The 22,915-nt window shown below is 35.4% G+C and overlaps 1 protein-coding gene across 1 annotated transcript in view; it reads right to left on the reverse strand.

Moving 5' to 3' along the window:
* LOC124076640 (rap guanine nucleotide exchange factor 6-like) overlaps positions 1 to 22,915 on the reverse strand; it is a 54,305-nt gene that overhangs the window by 14,989 nt on the left and 16,401 nt on the right. The window contains 6 exon segments of the mRNA XM_058572337.1: positions 2,063 to 2,209; positions 5,847 to 6,087; positions 10,080 to 10,094; positions 13,378 to 13,535; positions 18,106 to 18,275; positions 18,277 to 18,347. Coding sequence (XP_058428320.1) covers positions 2,063 to 2,209; positions 5,847 to 6,087; positions 10,080 to 10,094; positions 13,378 to 13,535; positions 18,106 to 18,275; positions 18,277 to 18,347 — 802 coding nt within the window.

The following is a 22,915-nucleotide window of genomic DNA, read 5'->3' on the forward strand; positions in this document are numbered from 1 at the left end:
GTACTCCTTTTCTTCCTTGCTTTTTTATGCTGCTCATGTTACTTCTTGTTCTGTTTGACTGCTGAGTTACTGTTTACTCTTATAGATTTATTTGATGCTTGAGAGGAAAGATATTAGAAGGGAAGGGAAGAAGTCACTAAAGAGAATGAGAGTAGGCAGGTAGAATTCAAGGAAGGGGGAATAAGAAGATTGAAAAGAAATGAAAAGACAAAAGAAACAAGAATAACAAAGATTAGATAATAAAGAAAGAAAGAAAAGATGAAAAAAAAATTTTAACAAAAATAATAGTGATAATAAAAAATGAAAATTAAAATAATAATAATAAAATAAAAAAATTAAAAAAAATGGAAACATTGAAAAAAAAATTAAAGAACAACAACAAATAAAAATTGAAAATGAAAGAAAAAGAAGAAAGAAAAAAAAAAAAAGAAAAAAAAATGATAATAATAATAATAATAAATGCAGTCCTAGAGTTCTATTAACTTCTCTTCCAGTAGGTGGAGCTGTGCCCACTGGGCCAAGCTTCTCCTCTCAATAGGTGGGAACCATTCACTGTGCAGCAGCTCTTTCTCCTAGACTGGGCGGGTCTCCAATCCTGAGTGTCTAGGACCTTGTCTTGTGTTTCCTCAAGCCAGGCCGTGCTCACCTGTGGCGCTCACCACAGTACTGGCTACACGCCAGGTCTGCTGCTCCTGGGAGCCCTGTTTTCATGAACACCTGGGCTCACTCTCCCTGTTTGCCTCCCTCAGACCCTAAGTTTGTAGAGCTTGGGGCTGAGATCCCCCAGTGAATTTGCTTGCCCTCCTGTAGCCACGCCCCCGGTAGCTGGTGCAAGAGACCTCAGTTGTCAGCACTGGTGGGAGCGGTAGCCGGGAGTTCCGCGCCGCGAGTCCCGCGCCACTCCTGATTCCCTCGGTCTGGTTATTGCGTTCACAGGAGAGCTGGGAGTGGCCCTTAAGGTTTCCCCGCTGTGTGGAGAGAGATGGCTAGGGGATTACACACCTGTCGCGCTGGTTTCAATGCAGTTATCTCCTCCGCCCGTGACGCCATTTCTCTGCCATGGTGATATCCCATGCAAATGGTGACCGTTTGTTTCCTTTGCCGGATGACCAATGCAACGGGTGTGTCCTGACTGTCTCTCCCAATCCCCGTTTCAGTCCTGTGGCCACTGCCTATGAAGGCTCGGTTGGCTTTTACCTCTGTAAGTTCCTAAGGGCCGGCCAATTATTTCAGCGGGATCGTTAGTGCTGAGTCACACGAAGCAGGCGAACCGGAGCTTAATTGCCTCCGATTCGGGCTCGGTGTGTGTGTTCTGAGGGGCCCAGCCTGTACACCCCAGATCCACGTCAGCTCAGCATTGCCTAGTGATCCTGAGCAAACAGCATTTAGACAGTTTACGGCTCCCTATGCCCGCGCAGTTGAAGATGTCAGAGACTTGATCTCTCTGTGCCTGCCACCATGTTACATCTCCTCAGTAATATTCATGTTGCCCTTACAGCTTCCTGGTATAAGCAAGTTCTTGGGATTATACAAACTGCTGCTTCTGTTTCCAGTCCAGATTTCTAGAAATGAAACTCTGGGCCGCGCTGACGAGCGTCCGCGCTTGTCTGCGACCGTAGCAGAGCCGCCCTGGCCTCCGCAGCTCTTCAGCCCGGTGCCAGGCCCCAGGGGCCCAAGCGGCTGCCGCCGCGGCTCTCCGTCCCCCTCCTCCGGAGCACGGGTCCCCTGGCAGGGGGGTGCAGAACCACCCCAGAGCAGGCTCTGCCCGAAGGTGCAGCAGCGAACAGGCCACAGAGACGCTCAAGGCTGCAGTCCAGCCTTCGGAGGACAGGGCTCGGCACGCAGCCCAGCTCCAACCTCTAGGTCCGGCTGCCGGACAGTGTATACAGAGCCATCAAGACAGCAAGCAGAAAGCAAATGGCGGCTCCCGCGGAGTGGATTTTCGGCACAGAAACCACAGCCCCGCCAGCAATCCCAATCCACAAACTCTCCCTGTATAAAAAATATTCAAAAAAAAAAAAAAGGCGGGGCACACTGAGCTTTCTTTGCCTCGGGTACTTACAATCCACTGCTGATTACACATTCAGCTTCTCCGCCCGGAGCGAAGCGAAAGAGGAAGCAGATGGGAGCAAAGCGCCCGCGGCTCTGAGCAGCCAAGCGTCTCTTTTTCGATTTCTTTGTTCTTCCCGCTCCTTGGCAAAGTGGTCCACTACAGATTAACGGTGAAAGGAGCTTTAACAGACTGTGCGAAATCTCTATTAAAGCCGCTGCTTTGAGCACCACGCTCAGCACTTCAGCAACCCCCGTACGCAGCGGCCGTCTTCCCTCGACTTTTTGTTTCTAATCTAGACTTTTTCTTCTATGAATTATTTTCTTATTTTAAAAGCCAATACTTCTGGGTTTTATCTGGTAACAGACTCTCTGTACTGACTCTCTACTGAGTCCCACAGCCCCTCTTTTTCATCATGCATTCACACACACCAGTCAATCTGATTCCATATATGGAAACAGTCAGTAAACACTGTACGTATCCATGCTGCCACCATTTTCCATTGGAAGACTTTTTAGTTTTCTTCAATGAAAAGTATTGCATACTTTAGCCAAAGTGGGTGTACTATGTCAAGGTAAAATATCAACATATTTTCATTCTTACTTTCTCATTTTATTGAACTAGATTTCAACTCAGGAAATATTTTTCTGAAAGTTAGGTTTTGGAAAATTCAAAGGACCAATATGAAGGAAGTACAACAGTGTTTCATTTCTACTCTATGTGATATAATTCAGACTATCTTATCACACCAAGTATCATACTTTAACACTAAGAAGCATGTCAACCCAGTGTTGCAAATGTTTAGAGCTATATAATATCAAAGACATTTCTCAAAAGAGTTCTAAATAAGTTTTTTACTGTGTTCGTCTTTTTGGTGGGGAATAAAGAGTTGAGTATTTATACTGAGGTCAGTTGCTTTGGGATATATGCACATCTTTTAGTATGTTGTCAGTGAATACATTTATTATGTTTTCATCCTGGTTTTACCCCATGAGTATCCAGATGAAAAAAAAAAAAAGCTGAATCTGTAAAGCATACTTTGTGTTCTTCTATGGGACATTTCACTTTTAAAATGTATTTGTATTATATTTAATTCCCATAATTTTAAAATTAGAAATTTAGGTGACTTCTAAAGAGTGGTGATGATATTTGTATGCAACTAATTTTTGACATAATCTTAACAGAGGGTCTCTGAGCATCATCTAACTGTGGGAGTTTCTCATATATCTGGTGAGGCCTATCAGAGAGAAAAGAGAGTAGATGGATATGGAGAAGGTAAGAACTATGTAGTATACAAAAATATTTGGATGGAATTTTGATCTAAAATATGCATATCTATTCAAGTAACATATCTATTAAGTAGGAAGTAAAGAAAAAGAAATGTAATCTAGGTATCTCATCAGGTTTAAGCCACGGTATAAATTAGGAGCTGAATTAGCAGTTGCATTGATATACACATATTTATCACAGAAAATGTAGAAATAGGAAAAGCAGAGGAAAAAATGGGGATAAAGACTGAGAAAGGCAGCAAGTTCAGGAAGACAGTGAAGAATAAAAGAAGCAGATGTACTCAGTGGAGAAATAGAAATTTATGTCACATATGAGAAGAAAAAAAGAGCAGGGATTTAAAACCATGGGAAGAATTTGTGGATTTTCTTTCCCAAAGTTGAATGATTGGTAGAGGGAAATTTTCCCAATCTTCCTAACTTAGACTCAATTGGAAAGGAATTGAGGCTTGAAGAAGCAATCAGAAAATTTGACTGGTTTACCACAAATGATTATGCACAAATACAATTTAATGACATGAAACACACTGCTACTACCTAGGATAAAATAATATATAGGGCAGAAACAGCAAATGGGGAAGTCAAAAATGTAAGAATGGTTATGGATTGATCCCTATATCCACAGATTTCTAAAACTTACTTTGGAAAATTGTGACTTCTTGTAAACTTTCATTTAGGTGAATATTATAAGGAGGAATCCAGAGCTAGATACATTCAAGTTAAGATAAAGGAATTGGAAGCCTATTAACTTCACACTGGAGCTCTCAATTTAATGTTGGGGATCATGTTCAAAGTCTCATTCTGACTCTGAATGTCTTTGCTTCTACATTTCTATTACATTCTAAGGTGATTCCATTAATCCATGTCTGAAGAAGACCTAGTTTTCAGTGAGGGAAAGGATTTCCCTTAAGGAAAACTAAATAAAAAGACATTGGATGACATATATTATTACAAATCTGGAAAAAGTGCAACCATAAATCTTGCTTTCATTTTGAGTATGTCCCTTGGTTAGTGGGAAGGACTCAAGTCACAAAGACTTAGAAATTATATTTCTAAGACACATTTGCTATATTGGTAGTCAAGAAAGTATGGGAATAATCCACAAAGAATGTAAAATGAAAATAATTATGACCAGAGCTCTAGATGTTGCTTTTGAAAGGCAAAAGGCAGTGGAAAATGAGGACAGAACCAAATAAGGTAGCTAGGTAATTTTGGAGGGAATCAAAAGGACACTAAGACAATGCAGTTCAGCTGCTTTCATAGTATCTTCATCAAACCCAAAGTGAAACTATTACTGATGCAGAGATTATTGGAAGCAGTAGGAACAGAAAGAACTATAGCAACCTGAAGATATAAATTTCTTCCCTGCAAAGTTACCAGTCACTGAGATGTCTGCAGCTATGTTCATATATTTTTTTATTATCAAAGAAAAAATTTTTTCCAGCCTTTATTTTGTTCATCTCTAATGCCATAAATTGTATAGCCTACAAGCAGACTTGAGGCAACCATGACAGATTGTCATTTTAAGGTTTCCAAGGTTCTACATGTAAAACTGAGTCACTAAAAAAGATTATTTTCAGAGAAAGTTATCAGAGAAAGGAATAATACCAAAACAATCTTCTAGATTATCCAATAACTTTCAGACAAAAATTTAAAAATTCTGTACATTCATAAAAGTAAAACTATTTGGAAAAGAATAATGAATGGTTTCTTTTGCCTACACTAGGCGTTTCAAAACTAAATTTAAGGCTGGGCTGTAGCTCAGTGGCAGAGTGCTTGCCTAGCATGTGTGAGGCACTGGGTTTGATCCTCAGCACCACATAAAAAATAAATAAAGGCATGCTGTCCATCTACATCTAAAAACCCTAAATTTATACATTAATACATATGCATATTCAGATACTGATACAGATTTGTATTATTCTGCTGCCTCTTCTGTAAAAAACAAAAAACAAGCATTAGAACACACTACTGATTTTATAACTTTTTTTTTTTTTTTTTTTTTTTTTTTTTTGCAGAAGGGGCTACTGGGAGTTGAACTCAGGGTTGCTCAACCACTGAGCTACATACCCAGCTCTGTTTTGTATTTTATTTAGAGACAGGGTCTCACTGAGTTGCTTAGCATCTTGCTTTTAGTGAGGCTGGCGTTGAACTCATGATCTTCCTAACTCAGCCTCCTGAGCTGCTAGGATTACAGGTGTGCACCGCCTCACTCAGCTCTGATTTACCAGCATCTTGCTTTTAGTGAGGCTGGTTCTTAAAAAGTTAGCAAACTGTTTTCTCTTTTATTATCTCCAATTTATGGAAGTCTTAAGAATATCCTAAGATTCTATTTTATAATTATAGAGATAAGAAAAGCTTAGAAAAGAGAGAAACCCTACTTTCAATTTTTAGAGAGAATTCGGTAGTAATAAAACATGACGTTTGTACTTAAAATACGCGTTTTAACAGGGAATCATAAACACCCCCCCCACACACAAATAATCACATTCACTAAGAAGCTTATTCACCTTCCATTGAGTTGAATTCTATCAGCTAATTTGGAGAACTGGTCAGGAAGTCTTCTCTGCTTTATGACACCCTCTGGAGTAACAGAAACTTCACAAAGAGAATATGTGTCGGATGCACCAGTCAAACCAAATTCATGAACAGCATGACAAACTACTTCTTTAGCTGTAGTGTCTTTACTGATGATAATGTAGCAACTTTGCTGATCTGCTTTGAAAACTCTTATAACTTGATCAGGAATATCTATATAAATAAAAAAATGCCTTATTATTTTCATGAAAATTACTTTTAAACTATTCAAAAACAATTTGGAACATAACTATTTCTGTAAATGTTGCAATTTATTTTCCTATTTCGTGTAGGTGATTAATTATTCATATAGAAATCACTATGGCATTTATTGATAAAAATGTTATCTACTATTTTTTTTAGGTGACAAAACACGATAATACATGTTCAGAAAGATAAAAATTAGGATCATATTATTGTCTGGCTTAGAACTCATTTTTTTCATTTATTATAAACATTATGATGTCAATGTTCTATAAAATTATTTTAAATACAGGCAAAGAACTCCATAATATATAACTTATATATTTCAATTATCCAAACCCCTAATGATAAACATTTATTGTTTACCATTTTACATATTTGTTAAGATATTATGACCTAGACTCCTTCCTCACCCCCAAAATAGATAAATATTTGTAGGCAATCAGATTATTTCCTCTGTGAAAACCTTCAAAAAAAAAAAAAAGCTAAGCCTTAGTTTTTCCTTCTGGTACTGTAGCTCTATCACTACATTACACATCTCCAACTCCTTTTATTTGAAGACAGGGTCTTGTTAAGTTGCCTAGTCTGGCCTTGCACTTATGATCCTTTTGCCTCAGAATCCTGATTATCTGGTATTACATCATTACAGCCAAGCATGCATCACTGTGCTTGGCTCTTGAAGATTTTTGAGACATTGCCAAAATGTCCCCCAGTGAGATTTTATAATCCTCAAATGTGAGAGCATAAAATTGTTGATTCTTATTTAAATGGTTTATATAATAATATCTTACTTCACTTTCCTCCTTTTGAAAGCCCTTTTCCTCCAAAAATATGTAATTATTTTATTTTTCATTTCTTCCATTATTGATGAGATTCAGTAACTGGTATTGGCTTAAAGAATAATTAGTATTTCTTCTTTTCTAAAATACCTTTTGATATCCTATATGCTTTTCCCCTCTGAATCATAATAGATATGAATACCCACTCTACTTTACAGAGGTAAATATCTCCCCAATTTTAATAGTCTATTGTATTTCTAACAAAGAAAGGTTTTAAATGTTTATATGCTTAAATATCTGTCTTTGCCCTCGTGAATTCTGCTGTTAGCAGATAAATTCCACCTGTTCCTATAATACGAATTATGATATTTCCATTTTTTTCTGTCCTACTTGATTAAATCTTTTTTCTCATCACAGAGTACAGGTTAAAACTTTCAGAACAATGTTTATTATGCTGGCATTTTAATGTTAATGTTTTAAAATAATCGAAAAGTGACTTGAATAGAGTGACTTTTTTACTATTTGTTTATGTAAGTGACTTATATAAACAAATAGTAAAAAATTTCCTATGAAAATAAGTTACTGTTATAAAAATTCAGGAATGTTTCTTGTTGTGGCTTTTCTGTGTGTGAATGTATGTGTATTGACTATAGTGGAATGGATAGGGGAGACTGTGGTGGCTCAGTTAACTTTTTGTCTAGCATTGACTTATGAGCATTATAGAAACTACTAACTTTTCCTTTGTTTTGTTTTTGGTACTGGGGATTGAACCCACAGACTCTAAACCACTGAGTCAAATTCCCAACTCTTTAAAATTTGAGATAGGGCCTTGCAAAATTGCTGAGGCTAGCCTCAAACTTGGAACCCTCCTGCCTCAGCCTTTTGAGACGCTAGTGGGTAACTATTTTTTATTTATTTTTTAGTTGTAGTTGGACACAATACCTTTATTTTATTTATTTATTTTTATGTGGTGCTGAAGATTGAACACAGTGCATCACACATGCTAGGCGCTCTACCTCTGAGCCACAACCCCAGCCCCTGGGTAACTAATTTTTAAGAGAAAAAAAATTAAAAAATTTGTCTTAAAAGGAACAAAGAAAGTAATGCAACATATACGGCAGGAAATAATTTTATGAAATAAGGTGCGCTACCACCACAGTCCTAGGAAATTATTGGAAGCAGATGGGTATTTTGGTTTGTGAGGAGAAACAAAGTGGTTTCACTATTATTTTAACTTGTTAATAAAAGACCAAACAATATACAGTTATTACTTGTTTTGATCCTACCCTCTTCATGAAATGGGTCCTGGGCTCCAGAACTGGATCTGTTTACTAGAGCTTTGGAAGCTGAGCCTCAGCAAGTGGTACTAGAGGACCTTGAAGGAATGGTGAGGACTTCCTTATCCTTTGTATTACTTTCTTCAGGGGAATTTATTCACAAAATCTGGTGGGGGGGAATTTGTACATACTTCATGTTCTCTTTCCCTGATGCTATAAAGTCTTTTAGGAAGAAACACTCAGTTGTATATCTTGCTGAATGGGGTGTTAAAATGCTACATTCTGTTAAAACCATCTGTTCTCCTAGACAAGGAAAAGGTGTTCTCTAATCACATAAGAGAGATTCAAGTATCACACAGAGGTACCTCTAGCACAGATCTACAAGTGGGATTCAAAGGGTACCCTATAATCCAAACCCAATCAATGTGCCAATATAATGAATGCCATCTTGGAAAACTGAGACATTAGAGGAAAACAACTTCTTTTTACTGACACCAATGACAGTGTAAATCTTTAAAAAAAAAAAAAAAAGACTCTTTCTACTATAAATTGTTAATTGAACAATAACATTGCTAGTATGTGTCAACATGTTCCAAGTGATAAAGATACAGTGATAAATGAGATAATCTGCTCTCAGGGAATTTACTTCCATTCAAATGAGTAATAAATGGTGTGCCAAGGAAAGACAATAATCAACCAAACAAGGCAATTTCTTGTAGTAAAAAATCTACCAAGAAAACAAAGTGTAATGATTTAATGGTATAGATCAGGAATTGGTACACTTGTTTTTCTGAAGGGCCAGGTAAGTAAATATTTTAAGTTTTATAGGCCAAGAGGCAATACCCATGATATTTTCCAGGTACTCATATAATGAGAAAAAAATTTTTACTGACAAAATTCAAAATAAATCAATAATGGAAATGGAAATATAAAACATGTAGACATAAGTGTTTAGAAAACACTGTAAAAGTCCACTAATAGGAAACTGCTGAAAAGAATTCTATCAGCTGCTTAAAAATTTTGGTAGAATTGGGCGCAGTGGTGCATGCCTGAAATCCCAGTGGCTCAAGAGGCTGTGGCTGAGGCAAATGGATCTAGAGTTCAAAGCCAGCCTCAAGCAAAAGCAAGGCGCTAAGCAAGTGAGACCAGTGAGACCCTGTCTCTAAATAAAACACAAAACAGGTCTGGGGATGTGGCTCAGTGGTTGAGTGCCCCTCAGTTCAATCTCAGGACTGTGCTCCCCACAAAATTTTGCTAGACCATCACATTCTAATACAGGTAACTTGCTAAGTGAAAGAAAAGTACAAGATTGTATTTGAGATGAAAAGAATAGCATACACATTTTATGAATAATAAATTTTTTAAAGAATACATGAGAAAATTAACTAAATTCTGGGGAACAGAAAGGTGTACACCAGATTTTTCAAAAAACTATGATTATGTTTCTTTATAATTAAAAGCTAGTAAAAAATGGCCCTCAGACTTTCAATGCAGAAGTAAGTTTGCTACATTAAGTAAATCAAGTAAGTCTTGTGCTAGTAAATGAAAAAATAAGGAAAAAGTTTTATTGCAAACTCAAAAACAAAACAAAACAAAAAACCCCTCAGTTTAAAAGTTCCTTTTAGCCACACTCTGAATTTTTTAGGCTTCATCTTATATTCGGTTAAAAATTTCAAAAACCTTTTCACGAGCTTTAGAATAGCACGTACACTCTGAATATAGAAATAACACATACACATTTATTTTTTTCCCAAAGAAAATGACTAAAAGGATACATGCTAGTTAATTCTACCTTGTAACAAGAAATAAAAGTCCTGTTTCCTATTTTACTCAATTCTGTACCATATGACTTTTTGAAAATAACAAAATACCACAAAGACTAGGAATGGAATTCCGAAATACTTACAGTAAAAACCAACAGCTATAAGGCAGCAAAAATAAAGCAAAATCATAAAAATATCAGCAATTAAAATAAAACTATCAACAGTTTTGTAGTTCTGCCCCCACTTTCATTTTGATCTAGTAACAATTTTATACTTGAAGAATAAACATAACTGAGCTCAAGACTGATAATTTAAGCTTGTCTGATGACACATAGGTACTACAATATATGGATGTGATGTGCTAATTTTTTCAGTGTGACTGCATATTATATGAGGAGATGAATTCTGAATTAGCTGTCAAAAATATTTTTTAAAGATAAATAAAAATACCACCACCACTAGGTAAAAGGTCTTTCACAAAGTCACACATTTTGGGGCTTAAAATATATTTTTTTAAGTTAAATACATATATGCATTCATTTTTTTTTATTGTTTGACATTTTATTTTGTTCCTTTGTTATTTTTATTTATTTATTTTTAATTTATTTTTTTATTGGTTGTTCAAAACATTATAAAGCTCTTGATATATCATATTTCATACATTAGATTCAAGTTGGTTATGAACTCCCAATTTTACCCCAAATACAGATTGCAGAATCACATCGGTTACACATCCACATTTTTACATAATGCCCTATTAGTAACTGTTGTATTCTGCTACCTTTCCTATCCTCTACTATCCCCCCTCCCTCCCCTCCCATCTTCTCTCTCTACCCCATCCACTGTAATTCATTTCTCTCCTTGTTTATTTTCCCATTCCCCTCACAACCTCTTATATGTAATTTTGTATAACAATGAGGGTCTCCCTCCATTACCATGCAATTTCCCTTTTCTCTCCCTTTCCATCCCACCTCATGTATCTGTTTAATGTTTATCTTTTCTTCCTGCTCTTCCTCCCTGCTCTGTTCTTAGTTGCTTTCATTATATCAAAGAAGACATTTGGTATTTGTTTTTTAGGGATTGGCTAGCTTCACTAAGCATAATCTGCTCTAGTGCCATCCATTTCCCTGCAAATTCTATGATTTTGTCATTTTTTAGTGCTGCGTAATACTCCATGGTGTATAAATGCCACATTTTTTTTTTATCCATTCATCTATTGAAGGGCATCTGGGTTGGTTCCACAGTCTAGCAATTGTGAATTGTGCTGCTATCGATGTAGCAGTATCCCTGTAGTACGCTCTTTTAAGGTCTTCAGGGAATAGTCCAAGAAGGGCAATAGCTGGGTCAAATGGTGGTTCCATTCCCAGCTTTCCCAGGAATCTCCATACTGCTTTCCAGATTGGCCGCACCACATTATTAACATGGGCACAGTCTGTAGACTGAACCATATTAAGATTCACTCAATGGATTTTAAAAAGGTATTTTCAGTCCTTTTAAAAATGTTTTCAAGGAAGAGAAATTGCGACCCAATCTGTAATCAAGTTGGGCAGTATCTCCTCTTCAGAGGCCTAAATTTCTGCTCCATGGGGCTTAACTGAAAGTTTCTAAATTTTAACAACTTTAACCTCTTTTCTTTGTTCCCCATCTAACATCTCATCTTACGTCTTCTCTCATTCTCTCTCCTATCCTATAGCCCATTCCTTATTACCTTGGCCCTATATTCTACATATGCCTATGGCAAAAATACAGACAAAAATTCAATAAATCTATGTATCATATATCCCTAAATACTTGTCTTATGAATGTAAGTATATTTAGCTTCTGCTCTAGTAGTGCAAAAATATTTTGTAAAGTTTATATATGGTATAACAAGCATCATTGTAGAACACAATTCACACAGGCACGAAAAGAAATTTCTAACCTATCACATAACAAATAAAGACAGGCCATGAAAATGTGCTGGGAACTTCTGAAAAAAGAGCAAGTAACACCACAGCAGAGGGGAGCTGAACTTTCCAGATGAGTAACATTTAATTTCAGCATCGATGAAAAGAAAAAGTTGACTATATACCTGTAGAATTCTTTGACCAAACCACATGGACAAAGAATTCTACAGGTATATGCCATATTCAAAAAAGGATGAAGAAACAGTGGGGATAACATCAGAATAGGAGGTAAGAAGGGAGGTTTATCCCAGCAAAATGTCCCACACTGGTAGTAACATTTCCTTTATATAACAGAAACTGAATCCAGATGGTAGATTTTCCTACCCCTATGATACTTCAGTCTTGCTTTCTTACCCTTTTAAGTTAATTAACTTGATAGGTGGGTAGCAATCTTTACATTAACTTCTGATCAAATAAGGAGAGTGATTTCTGTATCGTAAGTGAACACTCACTGATAAACTGCTAGAAATTTCTAAGCAAAGTAATGATTCACTAAAATATTTATTCTTGAAAAGAATACTGATAATGACATAGAAAGTAAGTTAGTAAGTTGTACAAATGGGTTTAGTAGTCTCTCTAGTGGTTAAGAGGCAACTGAATTAAAAAGGAAAAAACCACGTACAGAATGACCTCACTGTTTTTGTGTTATGTCCTGGGGTTGTAAGTTGCTATAATGAAACACAAACTTTACTACTGCACTTATGTATTTTCTTCAAATATGGAGATTAATGTAATTGAGTTTCCTTCCTTCTTAACACTAGCTGTTGGAAGTGAAAATTTATGCTGCACCAGAAATATGATGATCTTTGTGGAAGAATTTTTTTCCTTTCTCTTCCCTGGACACATTATATTGCTCACTTAATTGCATGTGTCTTTTATTAAAAGCTATTTTGAATTTCTTCAAATGATGATATCTAGTTGATTCTTCAAAGGTGTTGATCCTTTGGAGTGAAATTTTAGATTATATAGTTAAGTGATAATTTCTGTCTCCGGGCATCAATACATAAATAAAAAAAATTAACTTGATGTCTCACAATGAAAGTCTGAACAATGAAAAAGATGCTGTAATACTTTGATAACAACAAGTACTTTAGCTTCATGTATTGAGGAAAAAAAAATCACTGCTTTTAGAAAATTACCAAGGCATTTTTATATATCCCTAAGAAAGATTATCGAGGCCATTTAAATTTTTCATACTTTGGATAACATGTTTCTTGGCTAAGAAGTGTCTGTTTTCATTTCACTGCTCAGATAATAATTACCAAAAGACATCTAAATCTGTGGTCAGGGGTAGTTTTTACGTAATTTTCTTTAATTTTTGAGGACGTACTCTGCAAGTTTAGATAAAAAGATAATCTTACTGCTTTCAGCATGAAGTCACCCAGAGGTAAGAGAAGGTAGCTGGCAAGCAAATTTAGTATTTACTGCATGGCCCAACCATTTGTCTGTTCATTAGGTACCAATTTGTCTTCATAAAATTATGTGTGAACATTACCTGAAGGATTAGAAAAGTCCAATATGCTGGTAGTAGGCTGCAGGAGATCAGGGCTACTGGATGAGAGTGTTCCAGGAATAGGCATTATAGCTAGGCTGTGTCTACAATGCCTTGTTCCCACAATGCTGTCATCTTGTGATTGGCTCAGGCCTCCATCACTAAAAAAAAAAAAAAAAATCATATATCACTTTAAAATATTAGAGGGTATTTAAACAGTAAACATTTTTATTCTCTGTGCATTAAGGCATAAAAACCATTTCAAAATGGTGATCTCAACTGGATTAAAATATTACTGTAATTTTTAAAACAGGATAACTACAATGATGAAAATATAAATATTTTTAACAACTATGTTCATGTAAAATTTAATTTGTACATCTGAGTAATTCTACTGCATCATAAAAAAGTCATACTTAGTTTCAACTGGTTTTGGTAAAGAAACTGAACCTGAATGTTTAGGGAGCCCTTGAAAAATTTGCCAGCTAATACATGGATGCATATTTTAGTGTCCATTAATATAAGTATCCAACTATGCATAGCTAAACTATAGAAAGTGTCCCTTCCTCCCTACTTACAACATACAAAATCCAGAATAGGAAGGAAGCAGCAAAAGTTAATTCTCTTTTAAAATTAAAAAAAAAAGTTAATAATTAAGTGGCCAAATTTAAGCAAAGAAAAAACTTCTTTTAGAATATTTTAGAAGAATCTCACAGGCAACTCTAAATTTACCTGTAAGTGGGGGAATGGGGATATATATACTGTTACTAAAGTTTTATGATCTCAAAATATAAATTTTAAAGTAAAACATTTCTACATAAACATAGGATAGCAATAGGGGAGGGCATGGAGAAGATTCCCAACAGCATCAGTAGCAAAATACCACTTCTAGGGTTTTCATTATATTAAAAAAACAAAACCCAATACTTTCCATTAATATTAGTTCCCACCTAAATTTATTCAATGTACCATTATGCCTAGTACTTGTTGTACATTCAAACAGGCAGTATCACAGAATACTTACCTATTATCATGGAAAGGATAAGGCTACAGTATTAAAAATGAGTGATATAGGGTATATTTAGAATATGTTAGAAGTAAAACATGATTTAGGCAGATTAGAAAATGATGCCAGAGAATTGTTAAATAGCTAAAGAACTTAACAGCCATACAAGAAAGAGAGGGCCAGGACAGACAGCTGAAGAGTTGGGAAAAGAATGAAAATGTGGAAGAAAGCAAAGACTTCTTGTTACTGTTTTAAGAGCAAGCTTTGATGTCAGACAGACCTGGGTTATTAGCTGTTTGACCTCGCGCAAATTTCTTTCTCTTGCTGGACCTTGGTTTTCCTCATATCTGTACCCCCAAACTATTATAAGGATTAAAATAGGTAAAGAAGGTGAATATTTTGGCAAAGAAGATAAAGTACTTTTACCAAAATTAAAATGAGAACCACACAAACCTAAGAAAGGATATTTATTTTAATTAATTTATATTGAAATGCAGAAGAGGACAGTGTGGGAACAATTTGTTCTCAAGGAGAAAAAGAATCTATCTGAAAAGTAAGGCAAAGGAAATATCTTATCTGATAAGTAATTTGAGATTACCCTAAATTGGCTCCTTATAATTTGTATTCCTAGATGTCACAGTTAATTGTTTTAAAGAAGGACAGCTTTCATAGATTCTTAAGTAGAAATAAAGATTTTTTTTTTAAAGCAACAGCCTGTTTTTTTCTTTCAGTTTTTGAAAACACATCTACCAATATTTGGACAGAGGGTCAGAAAACTGAATCCAAGAAACTAAAGTTAGAGATTAGTTAGTCCTGTTAATCAAGTAGAAGAAACCTAAATGATACTAAAAGTTAGAATTGTCTATAAAAGGGAATTAGTTGTATTAGTTATAGCAAATTGGAATTCACTATAGATGCTAAGAGATGTTCATGAACTCCTAAAAGACCTTATATCACACTGATGTTATTTAACACTAACTCTGCTTTCTAATAATGAATTGCTATGCCACTTTGCTGCTGTAGTCATGAAAAGCTGGTTATAAATTCATGGCAATTAAGGTGTGAGTATATATAAATGAAAATTATACTGTCATGTACAATCCATGCTATGACAGGAATGATACAGTATCTACATGGCAAAATATCCATGCTTGAAGCTGAATTGATAAAGCCTATTTGGCAAATAAGTACATCAACTCTTACCAAAACAGTTTCCTGAGAGGTGATGCAATAATAGAAATAAGACAGTTGTGAAAAATTCCTCAACAATTCCCTGACACTAGATTCACTGAGAATAAAAGTACTTAGTTTTATATTATAGAACTATAATGGTTACAAAATAGCATCAATATGCAAATAAAAAATAACTCAAATATTAAAAGCAAACAAAAGCAAACAAAAAAAGTATGTTGATAAGAAGTTGGAGAATAAAAATAATTCCTGATAAGCAAGCAAAACAGTCTACTATTGGGTATATTATAATCAATAGTATATATGATTTAGGATTTTGGAATTATTTATTCTTATCTCAAGTATTTGCTTCCTTACATCCTTTCTTTGTTCCTTTTAGAGATACCGAAATTCTCTCCTACACCTTTCTGAAAACTCACACCCTACTCTCACAGAAGTAAGTACTGCTAAAGGAACAAATCAAGTCTGTTCTTGATGCCTCTCCCAAAGCATCTGGGCATATAAAAGATATCCAGTAATTGCAGTCATTTCAATTAAAAGATAACAAATATTCAAAGCAGAAATCCTGAAGAATACAGAAAGCAAGGGAAGAAGGGAAAAATTATCTATAAAATTCTTCTTTACAAAATCTCCCATAATCAACATCTTGGTATTTTCCCTTCTAGTCATTTTTGCACTCTGCAGTACAATGTATTTAACTAAACTCCTGTAGCTGAAGTTATTAGTATTTTACTTCATTAAAACATGTTTAGTAAAGACATCTAAAGTGCAGCACATTTTATTCATGTTTGTACTCATAGCAAAACAGTAAATATTTCTTGGTTAATAAATGAGGAAAATTAAATTCAGAAAAATCCTTCTGAGTTTAAGTGAAACTATTCTACTAGAATAGTAGAATATGATTTTTATGCTATATTTTATTTTTATGTTCTTTTTTTGGTACCAATATAAGGTGATAATGTAGAAGATACTCAACTGACTACAGGTGATCTCAACTTCCATGCTTCCTGCTGTAAGCAAAGATAGAATCCATGCACAGTAACTAATTCTCATTTCCCAAAGAATTATGTGGAGATGATATATTGATTTAGTTGCCTGAAACTTGAGTATAGCTTACTAGAATTCAACACTAACAAGCTGAGGTGAGTAATAATTAACAGTATTCTCAGGTTTTAAATGATATACATGTCACAACTCTGCTACCAGTCAAAATAAGAACCGCTTAAAAGATTCCAGACCAAACCCATTGGGGTTTCTAGAAGTACAAGTCAGAGCACTACCTTCTAAAAAACTCTGCTTGTGAATTCTTTTCTGTCTTCTTGTCTCTATTTCCCACAGTGACTTTTGGTCATCACAAAACTGACCTCAACCTCTTCAATGTGGGCTGGTGCCTTTTATATTCTCCTTACTTGATCCCCATTTGTGAGAACAAGACTTTTCTTATGTTTGCTATAGTATGTACAATATTAGCAAATTCTGCTATTTAAGGTTATGATTTTTATAAATCCTTTACTTCAAGGAAAGCAAGGCACTCACAAAATGAGTTATGAATTTTCTAGAGAGAGAGAGAGAGATTAGGAACAAAGCTTAGGATATTTCAATCTATGCATGACAAATTAAAGGAAGGGCAAATGTACTTCTCTGGTTGGATATTAGAGCTTTAGGAAGAACATTTTCTGATCTTTAAAATCTTTGAGAATTTTAACTATTAAAAAATACTGAAAATTATATATGTGGTTCTTTGAATATGCTTTTTTCTTCTGATTAATTCACTATCTTAACTTATTTGATAAGTATTACTTGAGTGCCTACTATGTACAAGTATTATACCTATATTTTACTGTTCTCAGAACTGCTTTATGAAAGCAGTTACAAAAGTTCTGTATTATATATATGTATAGTATATAACATAATAATCATAAAATATAACAATATATGTACATCTGTAAGATATATACCCATATAATATAATATACACTAGAGGCATTCTCAACCATGACTCTTTAGTGGACTGACTTAATTGGTATTTCACAGACTTTAATTTACATATAAAATTTTCAGGTATTACTTAGTTTTGATGATATTCTGCTTTTGAAATAAAAAATAGGTTTGACTAAAGTTTAGCATTAGACTTCAGGAGGGGGGAAATGCTGCCATGATTTAAAACCAAAACCAAACCAAAATAAAACAAAAAAAATGATGGTAGCAGTGAAATGTGTCCCAAGATTGTCCAAATTAGACCAGGGACTGAAATTTGACCAAAAAATATATAAAAATCGGTCTCAGAATAAAAAACAAGTGTTTTCTAAAATTTAAAGTAACATCAATAGAATATTATATAATTTAACAGTGGTAACTTCATAAAAGCCATGGGGAGAAATTTAGAATTTATTTTCTTATTATAGATTGCTATGAGACTTTATAATACAATAGCTACATAAAAAGCAAGAAATGACCCAAACTTCCCTCTCCCACAATAAAAATTTTACAATCAATATAAAAATTCCTATATGACAGAGAGTGACAGTACCTACCTAAATAGCTTTGGAGGCAAGATACTAAATCTTGTTTTATCCAGAATTTTCCTGATTTTGTTTCTTCCACCTGAAACAGTATTTGCTTTAACTTTCTTATTTCCTTTCTCCTGTGATGTCTGTTCAATATCTCCTGGGACATCTTGAATTGAATGCCGATTATTTTTTTTTTTCAGCAATTTTTGGAATATGAGGAACACCATATTTCTCTTGTTCAATCCTACTAAGCAACTCTTTGAATACTGGAAATAAACAAATAAACCTGTCATTTCTTTTCATTAGGAAGCTTTTACACCAAAAATAAATTTAAAGGATAAATACAATCATTTTCTGTTATTTGGCCTTTTGCAGCCCATTCAACTAAACATGATCACCCATCCTTTATCTGCTTTATCTACTTCTTTCTTCAGTTTTCAAACCTGACTGTACTTATGATGTTGTCCAACACTGATAAAATGAAGTCACTTGAGGAAATGGACAGAAAATGGGTAGGCTGCCAGCATGTTTTAAAAATCTACAGGTTCCTATTTAGGTAATAAGTAATATAACTAACTACTTAATGAATGTTATAGAAACAGATTATATGTGGAATGGTGGCTGCATACTCTGGAAAATACACTTAAATAACATAACCAAATACACGTTACAAAACCACTCAGCTTATCACAAGGCATAACTTTGAGCAATATACTTTACATGAATATAGTGTGCACTTGTTATATCCAACCATACTTCTACCTTCCTACCCCGCCCTCCTGGCCCCTAGTAACCACTATTCTACTTTCAGGTCAACTTTCTTAAGTTTCTACATGTGAGAGAGAATATGTCATACCTGTCTTTCTATGTCTGACTTATTTCACTTAACATGATATCCTCCAGCTCCATCACTTTGCTCCAAAATTTGCGTTTTATAAAATGGCTGATATAAATGGCTGTATGTACATATATACACACAGCATATTTTCTGTATCCATTCATCTGTTAGTGGGCACTTAGACTGACTCCATATCTAGGTATGATGAATAGTGCCACAGTAAACAGTCATGCAGCTATCTCTTTTGTATACCAATTTCATTTCCTTCAGATATATACCCAGAAATGGGATTGCTGGATCATATGGTAGATCTATTTTTAACTGTTCTCTAAAGTGGCCATACTAAGTTACATTCCCATCAATAGTGTGTAAGACTTCTTTCTTTTCCTCGTCTTATCAGCAATTATTATTTATTATTAACAGCCATTCTAACTGGGGTGAGATGGTATCTCATTGTGGTTTTCATGAGCATTTTCCTGGTGGCTAATGATATCAAACATTTTTCCATATATTTGTTTTTTAAACCACGTTTTTTAAGTTCTTTATAAATTTTGGATATTAACCTTATGTCAGATGAATAGCTGGCAAATATTTTCTCCCATCCTGTAGGAAGGTTTCAGCAGAAGGATGATACCATTTTATTATCAATTCCTTCTATTGAATGCTTTTGTCATTACCACCATATTTTACATCACTCTAAGAATTGTTTCTTCCTCAATGTCCTCCCCCCCAACATGCTTTTCTTGTTTCAAGGGCTAGATTTTTAAATTGCTCCAAGCAGAGTTCTAGAAATGTTTTTTTGTCTCTTTCTTGAATGCCCCCCTTCCCTGCTCCCAATCTGTAAGATCACTTATTTGGGATTTCATCATGCTCTCTTGATGATCCTAATTACTTAGTACAGAGTACTAAGTAATACAAAATGGCAAGTATGATTTGCTCTGGTATCATCTATACAAACATTTTCTTTGCTTACAAGATCCATGCAGGATCTTGGTGTGAAGACCAGCTAAATTAAAGGGAGCAGCTTTGACTGCTCTCTACCACCCTGCACCCTAGACCCTAACGATGTAGTTCTGCCCCTGACTGACTATATGTTTATAATACCCATTTTACAAATGAGGCTCATAGAAGTAACCTCACATCATTTCCCAAGATCACACAACTGAGCAGTGTGTCCAAGGCAGAGTTCAGACCTGAAATTCTCTACTTCTGATCTAGGGCATCTTGGTGAGAGGCCTGAAGAGGAAACACTCAGATTGGAAGAGGAGGAGGATGAAAAGTGGGACTGGAGTCTAGCAAGCCTTCGGAGCTGCCAAAAAGCTCTGCTATACATCTCCCTAGACAAAATCCAACACAGCCTGGGCCCCTGAGCACCCAGCCTCCGCAGGCATGTCCTTATCCACAAATCCCTACAGCAACTCCAGGCCGCCATTCACCTGGCTCCAGCACCTGCTCTGCCCCGGCCCGCCCCTGCAGCCCCTCTTCCTGGGTGAGGAAGAGATTTCTCCCTCTCCACCACCATTGGCTCTACCCTCAGGGAGTTGGAGACATCCATGGATGAGACACAAGTACCTCAGAATCCAGTGGCTCCCCCGGCCTCCAGAATGAAGTGCTACCCCAACCTGACCCAGTCTTCTTGGAAGCTCTGAGTTCCCGGTACCTGGGGGACTGTACCCTGGATGACTTCTTTTTGAACATTAACACATCTGCAGTCGAAAAGGAGCCCCCCCTGCGCCCCCCCCCCCCCCCCGAACCTCTTCACAACCTCTTCTGTGTCCCAGGATCCTGGCAGTGGAATGAACTAGATCACATCATGGAAATCATTCTAGGATCCTAAAATTATCATGGGAACAGAACCCTTCCTCACGGCGGCCTCAGTGGGCTGGATCCCTGGATGTAACTCGTTCGTGTGTGTTTTGATAGAAGCACCAAATAGTGACTATGGTCTCCTTTCCTCCCATTTCAGGGTTCCACAAATATGTTTCTTGCATGTGTGTATATCTGGTTACCCCAGCCTTCTGTGAAGATAGGTCTTCCTGAATTAATTTATCTGTTCCAAATGCCTTAATGAAACTCTGGGAGTCTGACTTTTCACACATTTCTTCTGCCTTTCTCTCCAGTTCTCACTCCCCTTGTGACCACTGGGTCCTCAGGGAAGATAAAGTAGGTCCTGTCAACAGTGACAGAGGTGTGTTGCCAGGTTGCTCTAGAAACCCAGGCTCTGCCTCTTGAGGGAGTGGGAGGGGCTGATCTCTTTTCCCCAGGTTGAACCCCACTTTCTTGGCAGGACCTCAGCCCCAGCACAATAGGGTGGAAACCAAACTGCTCCATGCTGCATTATTTAAAAAGAAAGGCAGGGTTTGTGGTGGCTTTTTTTTTAATTGTAATTTTTTAATTTTACCTTTTAAATATTTATTTTTTAGATGTAGTTGGACACAATACCTTTATTTCACTTATTTTTATGTGGTGCTGAGGATTGAACCCAGGGTCTTGCACGTGTGAGGCGAGCACTCTACCACTGAGCCACAACCCCAGCCTCAATTTTTTAATTTTAAATAAAAGTATTTTGAAAGAAAAAAAAAAAGGTCCATGCAACATCCAGTCTGACATTTTGTTATTCTTACCACTCAGAGGGTTCTAGGGTTCTGAGAGTGTGGGTTCACTACCTTTTGTATCTTTTAAAATTTAAACTTATTTATTTATTCTAATTTGTTATACATTACACCTTTTGTATCTTTAAACTTATTTTTTCTGTCTTTCAGAGTTAATGTTGTTAAACACTACATTATGCTATCTATATATTTTTGTATATAATAATATTTGATACTAATTAGCAACCATTAAGTGACAAGAAAAATGTAAAGGCATTGGATCTTTACAAGAACCTTACGAAATATAGCTAGAGAAACTGAAGCCTGGAGAGTAAATAATCTGTCCAACATGCATAATGCTGGTTTCATGTTTTTCAAAACTGATATCCCTGTGGTTTTAAGCTAAAAGCTGGTGTCACTAAATACTAGTGTCACCTCTAGGAAATCCAAAAACCCTGAAGGCTTACTTACTTATTCTTTGTTAAGTACTGTATAGTTGCCAACTGACTGTTATATATCGGAGTCAACATGATGTAATTCAGTCAAAGTGACTCCAATAAAAAGAGGAAAAATAACAAATGCTTCATTTTTCAATATTACTAAGCAGAGTATAAAGAGGAGTTACAGTGGAAAAATTAAAACTCACACTTCCTTTCTATAGGCATAGTTTTAAAAGTCAACTCTTACTTCTCTAATTGCAACTGAAACCTAGGGGAACCAGCTCTTAAATAAAAACTCTTAAATTTTTTTTTTGACAATTTTCAATGGCTATACTGTATTTACTGTTGCTTTTCTCTGAATTTTAACAAAAATCCTGTGGTATCAAATGAATCCAAATGACAATAAATCCTTTCTTAAAGTTATAAAAAAAAACCCATAAATTTCTTAATAAAATAAGTACAAGGTGAATATTTGCTTTGTTTATATGACATAATCAACATTTTTACACAGGAAGGTAGAGTCTCTTGTTAGAAATCTGTAATTCACTGATTATTAATTCAGTGCTTTAATTAATTTCCATGAAACAATCCAGCATTTACATTATTTCAGAAAGCTAGTTAAAAGATTAGAAGTAGATTAATTTGTAAATTAGCAGGGAGAAAAAAAACCTGATTATGACTCTAAGTTCTATTGAGGTCATTTTAAGTATTCCTCTACCAGAGTATGGTATATAACAGATTCTCAATAGATATTTCATAAATGACTGAATGAATGTAGTTGTATACCTACTTTCAAACTTTCTAAGATATCAAAATAATAAGCACAAATGAAAAGTGAAAATTCTAAATTGTACTACACACATTAGCAATCCTAATAATACCTTAATAGCTCAGATAAGAAATGTTTTACATTTTATTTTTCTTTTCATTGTTAGGACTTTACTTTTCTATTACAAAAACAAAAA

The sequence above is a fragment of the Marmota monax genome, unplaced genomic scaffold, assembly GCF_021218885.2.
Source record: "Marmota monax isolate L192 unplaced genomic scaffold, Marmota_monax_Labrador192_F-V1.1 WCK01_AAM20220418_F8-fsc00553, whole genome shotgun sequence".
Lineage (NCBI taxonomy): Eukaryota > Metazoa > Chordata > Mammalia > Rodentia > Sciuridae > Marmota > Marmota monax.